A 16443-nucleotide genomic window follows, 5' to 3' on the forward strand; every position below is an offset into this window, starting at 1 on the left:
ATGAAAACAAAAACAGAAACGGCCGGATCAACGCCACGAATCGCGCACGCGATACATTCTCGGCTGGCGGTTTCCAAAAAGAAATCGTGCGGCGGCCGCCATCTGCGATTCTGTCCGGCGGAAGAGACCCGACACCACCTCGCCATCCTTTTACACAGATCTCCGTGAAAACTCCGGCGGCCGGACACATATCTCGACGGAGTGGTCTCGTTCGACCAACCCTGCCGTGGTTCCCGCCTCCTCCGTTCGTCCGAAGGTAATGCCGTGCTTTCATGCTATTGGCGTCCACGCCAACCTCATGTAGGTTAGCCTAGCTAACGCTATAGTTTAGCTCCGCCACCCCGGTAGCCACCTACACATTCTGGCTTTTTCATTATCAATAACATCGCAAGTTCATGTGGTTGTGCAGTGCTGAGGTATGGAGGACGACAACGGATACACAAGCGGGGATTCTAGTTCGGATAATGAATCTACATCGTCTAGTCCTAGGAATGGGCCATTTGGTGGCGAAGGAACCGACGACGGAAACGTGAGGCTTGAGCACGAATTAGGTGTTGATCATGAGCATGCCGATCCTGCTGATTCGGACTACATGAGCGATGTAAGTTGTATACCTCGTTTCCTATTGATACCTGAAGCGATGATAAATACAAGGAACATGACGCCAAGTTATGACACGTATGGTTTCATTTCTTTTTACAGTCCATGATGGGCTCCGGCGATGAATATGAATACATTGGGGATTCGGACATTGACATGGGGCAAGAAGAAGACCCTGAAGAATCGGGGGTTATTACGGTGTCCTACTCGGGAAGCACGAGTGAGGTACGTTGATCAGCTGTTACACGATTTAATGATATTGAGACTTATATATGTATTTCACATTGTGTAGCTGCAAGACCATCTTCAGGACAAAGAAGCGGGAGACTGCAGTATTAACATGAACATTGAACTTGACGAAGATCGGCGTGGTAGATACCGTCAGATAATGGAGATGTTTTTCTATTCGGAAGATGCTGCTTATAGTTTCTACAACAACTATGCTAAAGAAAATGGATTCAACATAACAAGAGACAAGGTGAAATGAACCAAGAATGCTCCCGGACAAGTACGCTTAAGGCGTTTTGTCTGTTCGAGGGAAGGCAAACGTCATAAGAGGTACTTTGCCAACCTAGGAGGCCGCTCGCAATGGCTAAGGGCTGAATCTCGATGCAACTGCAAAGCGCATCTCGTTGTGAAGCTCGACCGTCAGCGTGGGGTTTGGGTTGTTGCAAGGTTCGACGACCTCCACAACCATATATTGGCCAAAGCAGATGAAGTCCCATTTCTTCGGTCGCATAGGAAAATCAAAGATTTTCAGAAAGCAGAAATTTTAGCATTGGGAGCTGCTGGGTCAGAAAGCACATGATCATGAGTAGCTTCATAAGCAAATACGGGAGATACAACGAAGTGGGATTCGTGAGATGGGACGTGTATAACATGTGTGCCAGAGAGAAGAGAAAGCTGATTGCGAAGGGCGACGCGTCCACCTCACTCCGCATTATGCTCAGCAGGAGGGACAATGATCCTGATTTTTTTTTCGAGTACCAGGCAGATGAGATGGGACGTCTGCGAAGCATGTTCTGGTGTGATTCGCAGTCACGTCAGGACTATCAGGATTTCAGCAACGTCGTCGTGTTTGACAATACCTACAAGATGAACTGGTATGGCATGCCATTCATTCCCTTTGTTGGTCTGAACAATCACCGTAAGACCATAGTTTTTGGGTGCGCCATCGTTTCAGACGAGACTGAAGAAACGTACGTATGGCTGCTCCAAACATTCTTGAGAGCCATGTGTCAGAAGAAACCGAAGGCTGTGATCACTGATGGTGACGCTTCTATGATCAGGGCTATTGGGGCCGTCCTCATAGGCGTATGGCACCGTCTATGTTCTTGGCACATAGAGAAAAACATGAAGAAGCACCTTAGTTTCAAATCAACAAAAGAGTTCCGGTCTCTCTTATACTACACCCCTTCAGAAGACACAGTCGAAGACAGGTGGAACGCGTTTGTTCATAAAGGGCGGACAGATAGCTGAGGAGGATGTACAGAAAGAAAAGACCGTGGGCCGCGTCCTATCTCTCGGGAGGATTTTTTCTAGGTATGAAAAGGAATCAGAGAAGTGAAAGTCTGAACTCATGCCTCCACCTTCACCTTGACTTCGGAATGACTCTCGTCGATTTGATAGTGCACTATGAGAACGCAATTGTTCGTATCCGCGAGGCAGAGGCAAGTGATGACTGCAGCTGTTCTCAAACACTAGCTGTGGCAGTTACAAACTGTAAGGCGGTCGAGGTGGCCGCTTCATGTGAGTTCACTCCGGCAAACTTTTATATGGTGCAGAAAGATCTCAAGAATATTGGCGGCCTACAAGTGTTTGATGTACACGACAGAGATCCTCGTCGTTTCATCGTTGGATGGAAAAGCAACAACAGGCACAGGTTCGCCGTGGACTACACACCTGGAAGTTCTAAATAAACTATCAAGTGCAGCTGTCGTAGGATGGCTCGTAAGGGTCTCCCTTGCAAGCATATCCTCTAACCCCAGCTTCCTCCACACGGTAGTGCCCGTCAGGATCGAATGCAGCCTGCGCCGGATCATGATAGACGAGATACCTCGCGTCCTTAACGTTCTGCATCCAACGCTCAACTCGGCCACCTGCCGGAAGACACCAGACAGTCTTTGCCGGCCTGCCCTTCATCACTTCTTCCTCATCGTTTTTGCCAGCTTTAGCGTTTTTCTTCTTGTATCTCGATGCACCGCATATGTGGCAACTCTCATGGTTCTCGTACTCTCCAATGTATACCATGCAGTCGTTTGGACATGAATGATGTTTCACGCAATCTAATCCAAAAGCGGGCATGTAATGTTCTTCGCCTCATATGTGCTCTTGGGCAACTTGTTTGGCTGTGGAAAAACCAAAGCAAGGTAAGTCAACAAGTTCATGAAGCCCTTGTCTGACCAGCATGATGCTGCCTTCAGTCTCAAAAGTTCGAGCGTCACTTCGAGCACGTTGTTTTCTTCGCCAGCTCCATCATACAAGGGTGTCTTTGCATCCTCCAACAATTTTTTGAACTGAGCAGACTATGCCTCATCTTCGGGGTCCTCCAACTGCTCCCGTAGGTACGGGTCATCTAGCATTTCGGCAATCCTGCCACGTGGAGCTCCTTCACCTTCCACATTAGCCTTCTCATCGACCCTTGTTTCTTCCTCGGAATCATTCGCCAGATCATACCGCAGGACATCATCATCTTCGCTACCGCTACCGACATCAACCGCATCCTCCCCGTGACAAGTCCAGCGAGAATAACCTTCCACAAAACCCGATGCCAGCACGTGCGTCTGAACATCTTCAGGCTTCATCATGCATGTGTTTCTACATTTGCGACATGGACAACGCATCATCACAAGTCCTTTTCGTTCCATATCACCTTTCGCAACTCCAAAAAAGACCGTCCATTCGGTTATCCATCGAGCATTGATTCTTTCCTTGGCGTACATCCAAGAACGGTCATTCGATCTACAACACAATACACAAGAAGACAAACAAAGCAAAATAGTTAGCCTAATCATTGACAAGGGGATTAAGGTGTTAATTAACCGGAGCTAACTAAAAATTTGAAATTAGAGACATTCGGAGAGAGATTGGAGGCCGGTGAGAAAGATCGGGAGGGAGAGAGAGCTCGCAAGGGAGAGGGAAGCTCCGGGCGACGACGAGGAGGCCGCATTTTGGCCGGCGGCCGGAGCTCAAAAATTTAAAATTGGGGAATTTCGGAGAGAAATTGGAGGCCGGCGAGATAGATCGGGAGGGAGAGGGAAGCTTCGGGGTCGAGAATCGGAGCTCGCCGGCCGCCGGAGCTCCAAAAATGGAGAGAGGAAGGGGGAGGGAGGAGGGGCTAACCTGGGGGCTCGCCGGCGGCCATGTCGCCGTCGGGCAGCGCTTCGCCGTCGCCGGAGAAGAAGGGGCCGCAACTGGTCCGTTACGACGCGTGGCGCGACCAGCTGCGGCTCTGCTCTTCGTATTTAAACCGCGACGATCATCAGTGGCGGTCGGGAATTGGGCGACCGTTACTGATAATAGTGGGTACATCAGTAACGGTCGCGTTAGGGCGACCGTTACTGATGCGTGGTTCATCAATGGCGGTCGCCTCTTAACCAACCGCCACTAATGTATCTCGCAAGGTATGATGGTTCATCAATGGCGGTCGCCTCGCACGACCGCCACTGATGTATGACTGGACAGGAACGGGCAGACCCTGCTCTGTTCATCAGTAACGGTCGCCGCCGCGAGCGACACTGATGTTGTTCATCAGTAACGGTCGCGTCGGATCCGTTACTGATGTGCCGTTGTATATAGATCGTTTTGTAATAGTGTTTTGTCGCCACCAAGCGGCGGCGCAGGGGTCAGGGAGGGGCATTCAGGGTTCTGCCACGGGGATGCCACCACGGAAATGTGGCCTCACTCCACCGTGGATATGTCCATCAATCCATTATCCATACGTGTCAGACAAACATGAATAATCCAAGTTTCAATTAACCACCCAGTGGGCAGTGGCTACTTCACATGGTTTTATTCCTTATCGTTGTCTCCCAAAATATGTTTTACGGTGAGTGTTTGCAGAATCACCGCGCCTCGGCAGGGTAAATTCTGCTGGAGGTACCTTTGTCCTGATTTCAATCAGTGCAATTCAGTCCATGAAAATATTCACTCTCTGAAGAACAAGCTGGAACTGCCTATCACTTTGTGGAAGACTCTTCAAAGAAGAAAGAAATCTTGTGTTTCGTAGAGCTAAAAGAAAAAAAAATATTGCATGGATAGAAGCATGTATATGATTTTTTTCTCTTTTCTCTGTACATATTTACACTTTCATTTTTTTTATTGCAGTAGGTCTTACGGCCTACTGTCTTGCCCTCAAAAAAATATTTCTGCTTACTCAATCCGTTTTTCACGTTAAGAAGCAGAGGAGAAAACAAGGACCAGCATTGGACATGACGAGACAACAAAACACACAACCAGCAAACTTCTCACTAATCACCATATCTTTAGAAGGAGCTCTTTTACGGTGATTGTCGAGTATTTTCCAGTACTTTTTAGTACTCTCTCGTAATTAATTATGTCCGTTGATCTGTACTCGTTTGTTTCCCCGGGCCGCAACTGAAAAATGGGCTGTTTTGTTTCCTGGGCCGACTGATGTCACGCCCGTTTCTGTCTGGCGACGCCTCTCTGTCCCTGCGCATCGATCCTCTTCGCCGTCCATGTCCCTGCTGCCAGAGCGAGGCCCCTCCACCGCCCGAGCCCTTCTCGTCGACCGTCGGCGCGCCGCGCCTCCGCCACCCGGGAAAGAGAGCGGTGGCGGTGTGCATGCACAGTGACTGTAGAGCGTAGGTGGTGGGCGGGGTGGGTGGAGGCGGGGTGGCTGCAGCTCATGTTTGTCGTCGCGGTGTTCTGCTACTATACCGGTGAGCGGTGACAGGCCAGCACCTGCAGCGGCGTACGATAGCCGTGCGGGGGTTACCCCGACATCAGCGCCCTCGCGATCAGGGAGGAACCGATATAGCATGGAAGGACAACCTGGTTTTTTCTCGGTAGAATTGGGAAAATTTGATGATTTCGGTTACAAATTGAAAACGATTAAGGTGATAATAAGGGGAGGAAAATAGAAGAATCGGTTTATGGAGTGATGGGAAATAAATCCCAAGCTTCAATTTAACGAGAAAAGGTTGGGAACGAGGCAATTGAAGGGGAGATGAACCAGCGGCTGTACTGGAGCAAAGTGCCAGAGGAGGAAGACGAGACTGGGGGATTGGGGGCTAGTTAGGGAGATGTGCCAAAAGAGAGGGGTGAGGTCCAGTTGAAATAAGAGGGGTGAGGCTCAGTTGCAACATCAAATATTCCACTAAATCCTTTTAATTACAAATACTTTTCAGTACTTTTCAGTATTTTTTTAGTACTTTCCAATACTTCCTATTTCTCCACCGTTGGATCAATTTACGTTGGACGGTTCTTAAAATCGCCAACCATTATAAAACTTGTACTTTGGAAGATACAATTAGTTTTTTTTAGAGCAGGCCGGGTCTCTCTCAGCTCAAGAATCAGGAGAAAGCCCACCAACGTAGCTTTTTTTTTTTAGAATAACCTGTAACTTTATTCAAACACGAGAACCATTACAGGTACAATGTTTTGGATCATAGACTCTAGAAACTATAAGGTAACTCCTATAATTTAAAATTACAATGAAATCTCTTAAAGACATCTTCTCCGTGATTTCATACTTTGCAACATGAAAATCTGCCAAGACTTCAACATAGAGACTGCAATCAGACTGTAGCAGCAACATCGTTACTGGTATCCCTGCACGAACTTGACTACCTTCAAAGGTTTCGAAAAGCCCCTTGAGTCGCTCATCCAAAAAGATGAGAAGCTAGGAGCGATGAACGTACTTGGGCCGGGAATGATCCTCTAAATGTGCAGATCGTCGAACTGCAAGATCTTCATCAGAACACCAGAAAAGTATTCCAAAATTACAAAAGATAAAAGCAACAAAAGCACCATGACACACTAACAAAAACTCAATAGATACGTATAAACGGATCTGTGAATACACAAACCCAAGATCCACAAGATCGGGTACACTAAACTCACGGGGATTAAAAATCTCTGGCTCCGCAGTAACGCCCGTTGAGGCACCACCACAGCAAAGGAAGAACCAGCAGAGTAACTTTATTCGCGACGGCATCGCAATCTCCGCCATTGCGCCGCTAATCGGAACCAAACAATTAATTGAAATATGCAAACACTTCTGGGTAATCTTATGAGGAACTGAGGTTCCCCACCTCGCAGCGCCAAGATGACGGCTGGAAGTGAAGGGAACAGCAGAGTAACTTTATTCGCGACGGCATCGCAATCTCCGCCATTGCGCCGCTAATCGGAACCAAACAATTAATTGAAATATGCAAACACTTCTGGGTAATCTTATGAGGAACTGAGGTTCCCCACCTCGCAGCGCCAAGATGACGGCTGGAAGTGAAGGGAACACTGAAACTTCAACGGTGACGACGAAGGCAGAGCTCTCGGTGGAAAACCTAGAACAGAGACTCTACCCACCAACGGTAGCTGATCTGAGTAAGCCGAGTGCTGGGATTTTTTTTTTAGGGTCTTTTGAGCTAGAATGCTTGACCAAGCGGGAGGCGGGAGCTCCAATTTTTGTATGGCCCATTTACGTTGAGCTGTGCATGCATACTGAGGCCAGCACCCATGTGGCAGACAAGTTATCCTAGTACGTGATATCGGGCTGGTTTAGCCCAAATTTTAGCAGTAGGACGGCATGCTACATGGGCGCAGGGAGCGGACAGCTGAGGGAGGGGGCTCGGCCTTTTATATATAGGCTCTACCTCGTGGTACCACTCCCACTGTCTACAGCCCCGTGTGTGCTGTTCACACACATGTATCGTGTCCATCCTAACATTTCCGTTAATTACATTTGTAATAAATTAAATAAGAGAGGGAGAAGGGGGAAATGTAAACATGTGGATACGAAGGGGGTGTAGATAGAGAGGGTGTACAGCCTCCGCGTTAGCTCTACCTTTGGAGTTTGGACATGATACGGGGTACTCTCGAGAGTCCCTGGCACCCTCCAATGTCTTGTACGTAGCTGAATACGGCATTGCAGGTGGCATGTTTAGGTGGTATGATACACAGGGGCGGAGGCACGAAATTGTCATCGGGAAAGCTAAAATAGAGAATAAAATTATTAGGGTGCCAAAGCATAAAAATGCATGGCCTATAGCGCAAAAAAGGAAGGACCTAAACATAATTTTCCACTCTACAGATTGTTAAAGTAAAAAAAAGAAATCCGCTCTAACAGGAAAGTTTGTTTTATATTTTGATAACATTCTTTTGTTTTGCAAAACCTTGGGTGACGAGATAGATGAAGGTTTAGTTTGTGATTGCTGAATTGTGTTTTGTTTTGTTAGAAAAAAAACCCAGAAAAGGCGGTTTGCTAACAGCAAACCAGAGAGAAATAGGAAGCCGAGTTATCATAATCCACCAAAAATTGATAAACTGACCCAAAATCTTGATACACAAAAGTAGATAGTCAGATAGATGATGCTCACAACAACAAATCAGTACAATATGTAAGAAAAATTCAACAAGCAGCTAGCTCCCGTTGGACTCTCCTTGTTCTTCTAAGAAAATCAAGAACACCGGAGATCGGACACTCATCAGGCTAGCCGTCTCAAGCTGAGAGTGGCTGCCATACACACACTACATATTTAAAAAAAACAAGAAGATGACAGATCGATGATCCTTTTAGGTTACACGTACGAGACCAAACCGACGGTACATCATCCGCAAAGGGGCTTTTTCAAGTCAATTAATTGTTGCATCTATAAGTAGTTGCCGTTTCCAGCGCCTGAGTTCTTGGCGTCGACGACGACCTCGGTCATGGCCACCTGGTCGGTCTTGCGCTTGCGTGCCTCCAGGATCTGCTGCGTCGACTTGTAGTAGATAGCGTACAGGATCACCTGCCCCACGGCGAACATCACGCCCAGCCCATTGGGGATCTGCATGGATGCAAGTTAATACTTAGTGGGCCGCCAAGAGGAACTAGCCGAAATACCAAGAGGCCTGCTAAGCCCACGGGCATTAGTGACACCATCTTGTTCTCTATGTCGGCTCTTAGAAAAAGAATCTTGTTATTCTAAATAAAAAAAGAATCTTGTTCTCTGTGTCGTATATATCGATCATCATCTCCAATTCCCCAACCGTGGGCAATATACCACATACACAAGCGCTAGCTACACCTCACATGTTTTTTTTTGTCATCCTCAGCCCTTGATTTGACTTCCAAATCAATCATACGCCTTCTTTTTGAATGAAAAACATTTTTCTTTTTCGGGAATGAAATCCGGTTTCAGTACCGTGAATTCATCTCGACAACGGAGTTGAGAAAAAACATTAGATAAGGACCAAGTTGGTGCTGTTATAAGACGACTGGACAGTGACAATCCAATCCGAACGTGGAACCGACAGCTGGGGATAATCCGGTCTATATGGTCATTGGCGTCATTCGCGACGCTACCTTGACTTGAGCGTTCGATGTCACGATGTCTAGAAGCAACAGTGCCTGGTCTGATCTTTCTGAGCACCCCACGGGTAGCCTAAAACTCTAATACGAAGTAGCACAACCTCCTAAAGTAACGAGCCCTTTGATCCAGGGATTACTAGCTAATGATTGCGTGACCATTATACTCGTACAGATTACGTCAGTGCAAAAAATTGTGAGAAGAGTAATAAATAATTTTTGAAGCCTTACGGTGATGTATAGGTCGAAGCGGATGAGCGCATACGCAGTCCAGCAGATGCCATTGACGAGCGAGGCCAGGGACAGAAACAGAGGCATGTACTCCACGCTCTTTGTCTGGATCACCATTTTCTGAAAAATGAACGGGCACAGAAATTAACATGATGAAATCGGTAATTCCAACCAATATGACAACTTGTGTCGGTCTGGTAGTGAGTAGCATCAGAACAGAAGCATGAAAGTAACAAGGAAACACGGAGATGACACACGTTTTTGTTTTGAATGGGGGGACTAGGAAGTCTAGGAACAATCATAAAGTAGTCCACCGTTCTTTTCCTAATGCTTATTCCCATTCCAACAGCAGTTGATTATAACAATTTCTCTGAATCCCCTGGTCACCTGATGACGCCGACAATTAATCACCTAGTACTACTAAAATACTAGCACCAGATCATCAGTCGGATACGTACCATGACGGAGAGCGGGGCGGCGTACATGCCGGTGCCGAAGAGGACGCCGAGGATGCCGACGACCATGGACCGGCGCTCGTAGGTGTGCGCGAGGGCGAGGACGAGCGCGGCGACGGCGGCGACGAAGGCGACCTCGGCGACGAGGATGAGGAGCACCCGGCGGCGGGCGGCGCCGGCGGAGCAGGCGAGGAAGAGCGCGACGTAGGCGAGCTCGATGGCCATGCCGGTGCCGTTGATGGTAATGACGAGCATGCTGTTGGGGTGCACCAGGGGCAGCCCGTACAGCACCCATATCATGCAGTTGAGCAGCGTCGCCAGGTACGGCACCGCCGAGTACTGCTCCACTGACCTCTTCTTCCAGATGCGGTAGAACGTCGGCCTGGGGAATTCATACGGGAGTAGCATATCTTGTTAAAAGTAGTATTCCTGCTACACTACTCGGATATTATTCTTTCTTTGGTTATTTTTTTTATGTATTTTAGAAAAATAAATCTTAATGATCATCGTACACATATTCCAGATGAGGTAAAACGTCGGCATGGAAGAATACGTATGCACATATCTTGCTAAAAGTGTTCCTACACTACTCGGATATTATTCTTTCTTTAATTGCTCGTTCTTTTATGTTTACTAATTAGAAAAATAAATCTTAATGATCATTGTGCACATACTAATTCTGCATCCTATTCGATTAGTGTGCTTGTTCCATGCATCGTCTGTGTTTCCTTTCTTTCTTTGCAATGTGATTTGCTTTAGGAGTATAATTAGATCTGGAATTCTGTATTTTCTGGGCAAGTAAATGAAGCATATACTCCGTATTTATTTGTCGGTTCTTACACTGGGGAGAGAAAGAGCACCAGTGCAGTTCCATTCCCTGCAAGACAGACACAAAAGAATCACAAAAGATGAAATTACAAGTACATCTTTTATTTAAATTCCGTAGCAACAAGAATGATCAATGAATAGCTCCCACATGACCGGCCCGTGTATATTAATACGTGAACGGCGACGCACCTACGACGCCGATGGCCGTCCGGATGGTGTCTGGGGAGACCATGCTGGCTTCGTGTATGATCTAAGTGGAATCAAGGGATATCTCTCAAGATATTGGATTTTGGACTTTGGAGGCAGGGGTATTAGGGATGGGAGGTACGAAAACAAGGAAACGAACGAACCGCCCGGCCCCTTCTCTATCTGTCGTCTGTTGATGTCTGAATGACTGAATGATCTCAAGAGAACACCACACGGGGGCTTAAATAGAGCGAGACTGCAGACCCGTGGCGCCCACCTCTATCCCCGTCTCTATCTAACTCTCTCTCCCTCTCGTGCACAGAAAAAAAAAACACACATTCTTCCTCTATGCGTATTCTTTTTTGGTATAACTCTCTCTCTCTGGCAACCAGGACCCACGCCAGTCGGCCAGAGGTATTAAAATGCAGCCGGCAGACCTGCCGGGTCATTCTAATCACCTTTTCTTTATACGTTCTTTTCGGTATCGCTTCTTTTTTATTTTGGTACATGTTCTTGGTCCAAGATGGTTGCGGCGCAGCAGCGCAACGTGTGTGCTCTGGGCGTCGGCCGGGTCGGACCATCAACTTTCGGTAGGGAACGCATGCTAATCACGCTCAGATCACACATCAGGTAATCGAGCTAGTTTATCGATCGGAACGCAGGGCAACATGCAATGCGGGCAATCAAACTCTCAGATCAAGGAGGCAGTCCGTCAATTTTCAGTCCAACATTCCCCGCAGAAAAATTTAAAAATTCAGTCCAATATTTGAACGATCTGGTCATCTGGCACAAATGTTCAAGAAGAATTGATCTCACACACAGATGATAGCAATACATGTTTTAATGTTTAGCAACTTACGAGAGTTACACTAGTATGCGTTGATATAAGTTCTCCTATATATGCTCTTTCAAATGTTAAAAGATTGATTTTTTTTTCTTTGCGGGGCCAAATTATTTTGTTGTTGTAGTAAAAAATGAATCCATTCCCTATGGTGGCATGTTTCATGCAATATTGTTATTGGGGTTCCGTGGATTACGTGTACAAACAAGATACAATATACTCTCTCCATTTCACAAAGAATGGCATGCACATATTTTAAGATTTTATTTTGACCAACAATTAGACTAATGGTTTGAAACACCTCTTGATGTGGTGTAGAGTTGTGGGTACATGACTCCACCCACCAGTGCTCACAATTATGCTCAAGGGTTTCCCATACAGTGTTTTCATAAAAACAAAGTACGACGTAGTAAAATTTGGAATTATCTTGCATGAAAGTTTTTATATGTACTCCCTCCAGTACATTATAAGTGTCGGAGATTCAGTACAAAGTTGTTGTACTGGATCGACAGGAGTACGGAGTAGCATCTATTTGGAAGTCGAATTTGAAATTCTTCCTCCTGTATGTCAAAAAAATTAGCATCTATTATGGAGTTAATCAATACAAAAACACCAGACATTTTATTTCATTTTAAACGTTTGCAGCTTAACGTCAGGCAGTTGTAGAAACTTAACGTTTGCAATAGCCACCCGCTTTATTAGCCAAAAGTAGCCCGTGAGCAGAATTGAGAAAATTGATCTGCACTGATGGCCACGACTGGTTGGCGATCTGAGAGTGATTTGGAAATTTGACTTGATCTTTTTGCCAATCTTTGATGATCTCCTTTACTATTTTCCACCTTGATTATATTTTAAGATATTAGTGAAAAATAGGGAGAACCTTGCATATTTACTCCCTCCGTTCCTAAATACTTGTTTTGGTTTTAGTGCAAATTTTATCGTGGCTTTAGTGCAAATTTTGCACTAAAACCACGACAAGTATTAGGAACCGAGGGAGTATGTAAGATGGACAAAAGAACATTTTAATGCGTTAGATTTTTGTAGAAAATGGCAGATTCACAAGTTCCTTGCCTTCTTTGTGTAGATGGACAGAGGTTCAACACAAACAAAGCATGAGAGGTAAGTATATAGCCTGTGTCACTCATTTCATTCAAATTGTGAAGGCCGATGCGTGGGAACAGAACGATCAGTTTTGTACATGCATGCTTTGATTGCGTTAACATCAAGCTATGAAGTAAAGCAAAGCAGATTGAAACACACTTGGTTTGAAGGGTTTGCAAGGAGGGATATATATTGGACTAGGCATCATGAAGAAGAGTTGACCATGGATGAAGATGATACGTCACACAAAGTCGACTATGATGACTCCATTACGACATTGATTATCTACATGTGGTGGACAATGACCATTTTGATCATCCAACGTTCGGTGAGATGTCAAACGATGAGAAAGAATTAAAATGAGTCGATTATATATATTGCTTCGGCACGGAAAATATGACCATGGCAAAGCTCCTCTCTCCTTGTGAAACTCGTCCAGGAGAGAGAGGCCGCACGTGTGCTGGGTCTCCGTCACGGTGGAGTAGGTCTGTGCAACGACAATGCCATGGTGAAGCTCATGGTTGGCATGGCACGGAGAGAACCCTGGCCTGGTAGGCACCTCGAGTAGAAGAGGATGGCGAAAGCCCGCTGTGGCAAAGCTCGCGCAATGGGGCTCAACGGCGGAAGTTGGCATGGACACACTTGTAGTTGGGGGTCTCGATGCTCGATGGGTTGAGTGTATTGTTTTCAATACACTGGCCTATTAGCAAAGGTCACCATACACGAGATAAGTTGAAACATCGATATTTTTTGAATAAATCCTGTCTCACTGGTTGAGCTAGCCCAGTCCTATGTTAGGAGAGTGGCACGAAACAATAGGAGCTTAGAGTTTGCTCTCCGCTATTTATAGATCCCTAAAGCCCCATCTCTAGACCAAATGGGTCTTTCCGGACGTCGAGGCTAGAGGTCGAAGGAGCTTAGGCTTGGCCCTCGACCTCATACTGAACGGGTCTTTTTCGGTGTCGAGTTGTAGACTCCCCCCTTAAATTTTATTACGAGGTGAACTGAATGCCAGTACACCTGGCATGACAGTCTAGATCAATAGGTTAGGGCCCATGGCAAAAAAAAAAACATGGCTACCTTGGTGGAAAAGGGAAAGTGAGAGGAAGAGAGGAATTTGGTCCATAATTTTGTGCTGTACCAAATGGTGGAGGAAGAGGTCTGTGGTGCATATTAGACCATTTTTTCTCATCCCTCCATGCATTGGCTTTTTTTCTCCTTGCTCGACCTTCTTCTTCTATTTCATGGGTATTTTTTTTTATAAAACCCGCAAAATAAAATTGGGTATTTTGGATATAATTGATCGTACCTTGACTTGTTAACTGATCTTGGTTGGCTTGAAATCATGTCTTGTTGGCATTTTGAATGGACATGACTTTTCTTGATTTGATAATCGCTATATATAGGATTGTGAATCGACCAATGTGAGTATATTTATATTTGAACACTACAGTACTAGTCATGCACCCGAAAGGAGTAGAGCGGAACTTTCGAGGATGTTACTGACTATCTTAAACCAACGGTTCTGTTATGTTGATTGCGATTTAATCTTTTCCCTTAAAAAATCAAGCGGCCGCGGTATAGCTAGCCACACCATTTGTTTTTTAATTTCTAAGTGCGTATATGAGCTATATGATCCCGAACGAGACGCAATTCAAGACGAATATTGTTGCAAGGAGCTCCAACGATCAAATCACCAACACTGTTATTTGGACACAGTCAACTCAGGTGGATCCAATATATAGGACCACATGCAATTTGTTGTGTTTAACAATAACGTGCAGCGTCGTCCCAGATTAGCTAGCCCGTTTGTCCTACAACAAAGCCAATGATTTAAGACGCTAGATGAAACCGGCATAACCGAACGGCATCTTTCCATCCAAAAGTAGTCATCACTCTCATGAGCCGTGGCTGATCTTGGCACGCATATCCTTGCATTTGCAGGGCAGCCGTGCCGTACTGAAGCACCAGCTCGAAATGCATATTACAAGACAGACCGACCAACCAACAACAATCGGGAAGCATCAAACAAGCATCCCAGCAGTCTTACCTAACTCGACAGGAGAGAGTGCCAGGCCATGTGAGCCATGGCACGTATGCACGATCCCTTCCCTGATGCCATACCCAGTCTTCTCCTTTCGGCAGCAGCGCAACACAACACACAACGGGGAACAGACGAACAGTGACGTCTCCGGGAAAAAGGCACTCTCCGCCGGAGCCAACGGCCAACGCACATGCACACGGCAGGGCTTCGGGCCGCTAACGAGATCCCCTCCGGCGACAAACAAAACAAAGCGGAAGCCAAGCCTCGCACGCAAAAATATTTATGCTCTATACCTGTCCTTGTAGCCTAAAATGCCTAATACATGCTCCTATATTAGAAGAGAGCTCTTTTATGGTACCCCGAAATAAATATGAACCGTTTATTTTCTCTAATCGGATGGATTAGATTAAACCGTACTCCAGCACACGTATTAAGAAGTACTAGGGTAAAGAATTAGGGAGTACCATGATTGAAGGGGTAAAATCGTAATCTAAGGGGCCAATGAACTCGTCAGCCGTGGCCGATTTCTTCAGATACAAGAGTGGTGGCCCTGGCCCATGTGGAAGCGACACACTGGGGAATCAGCAACTAGCTAGGCTATGATGCCTCAAACATCGCGGGACGCGATGATGATGGGTGCGGGTTGGCCGGAATTACGGGTAGGAGACAGCGAATGAGTTACGCCTATGTACTGCCCCGTCTTTGTCTGAGTTCTCACCAGGGTCATGACCGTATCAACGAAGCACTCCACTTCCAGATCGAATTGATTCACATACACGTGAATCTAGTATTTGTCCGTTCGTGATTAAAAAAAAATCTAAAGTCTCATCATCTCATGGATGCCCATGACGTATGACGGCCAGTTTTATGTGTTCTTGAATTAGTTCTTCCAAAATTGGTCTGTTAATTTTCTTAGATCTAAAATCGGCAAGATATGAAGTTACAGGAGAACGACAACCCATAATTTGATTGGTCTTTAACTCATACTCCTGCACCGGCGGTGGCGCATTTGGGTGATTGGGAGGAGCCGCCGGCCGCTCCATGGATGAGGATTTATCAGGAGTTCGTACGTGAGAAAAACAGGGATGACGATGCAGTCGATTACGGATAAAAAATAAATATCACATTTGGTTAATAAGACAGAAAGACTAAAATAGACCTGCTAAATGAAGGACCAGATTTGATTGGTACTCCAATATTCTCTGATGGAGTATCAGGATATCGTAAAAAAGCTCTTAGAAAGCTCTTAGAAGATGCAAGTTTAGGCCGGTCGCAACTGTGTTCTGTGAATTACATATATGCTGTGCATATGCACGGCCCACGACAACATGGGGCACGCCTCTCTGTATATATGCATCAGCATTCAACGCATCATGTATTGCATTGGCGTTTTCGACCGGCCAGATTAAACCCAAAGGGAACGTTGGGTGCTTGTTGTTGGATACAGTGCTACGACGGGACGCAGAACACAAGCGGCAAAAGGGTCGACGCGTGGAACCGTGGATATGGGAAAAAGACGTGCACAAGGCTTGATCCTGCATCATGCTGTCCTTGATCGAATCCCATTCCTGGGTACCTCCGATCCTTGATGCGCATGCGTACTTGCCACTTTGTCACTTCCTCTCCCTCC

At 46.1% G+C, this 16443-nt stretch overlaps 1 protein-coding gene across 1 annotated transcript; it reads right to left on the bottom strand.

Annotated features, from left to right (window-relative positions):
* Positions 1-8095: 8095 nt before the first annotated feature.
* On the bottom strand, positions 8096-11035 carry LOC100831049 (bidirectional sugar transporter SWEET4). The gene is made up of 5 exons (XM_003572443.4): positions 10831-11035; positions 10654-10690; positions 9817-10195; positions 9359-9478; positions 8096-8606 (listed from the first exon to the last, which is right to left on the bottom strand). The coding sequence occupies exons 1-5, from the start codon at positions 10871-10873 to the stop codon at positions 8430-8432; spliced, it is 756 nt and encodes a 251-aa protein (XP_003572491.1). The 5' UTR covers positions 10874-11035; the 3' UTR covers positions 8096-8429.
* Positions 11036-16443: the final 5408 nt, after the last annotated feature.

The sequence above is a fragment of the Brachypodium distachyon genome, chromosome 3, assembly GCF_000005505.3.
Source record: "Brachypodium distachyon strain Bd21 chromosome 3, Brachypodium_distachyon_v3.0, whole genome shotgun sequence".
In the NCBI taxonomy this organism is placed as follows: Eukaryota; Viridiplantae; Streptophyta; class Magnoliopsida; order Poales; family Poaceae; genus Brachypodium; species Brachypodium distachyon.

Bases quoted from the DNA above. Each gene is read 5' to 3' on its own strand.
- LOC100831049 (XM_003572443.4), bottom strand. From the start codon at position 10,873: ATGGTCTCCCCAGACACCATCCGGACGGCCATCGGCGTCGTAG. The intron at 10,196-10,653 runs GTAAGAACCGAC...TGAATTCCCCAG, and splicing joins GTGCTCTTTCTCTCCCCAGT to GCCGACGTTCTACCGCATCT. The intron at 8,607-9,358 runs GTAAGGCTTCAA...GCATCCATGCAG, and splicing joins GCTTCGACCTATACATCACC to ATCCCCAATGGGCTGGGCGT.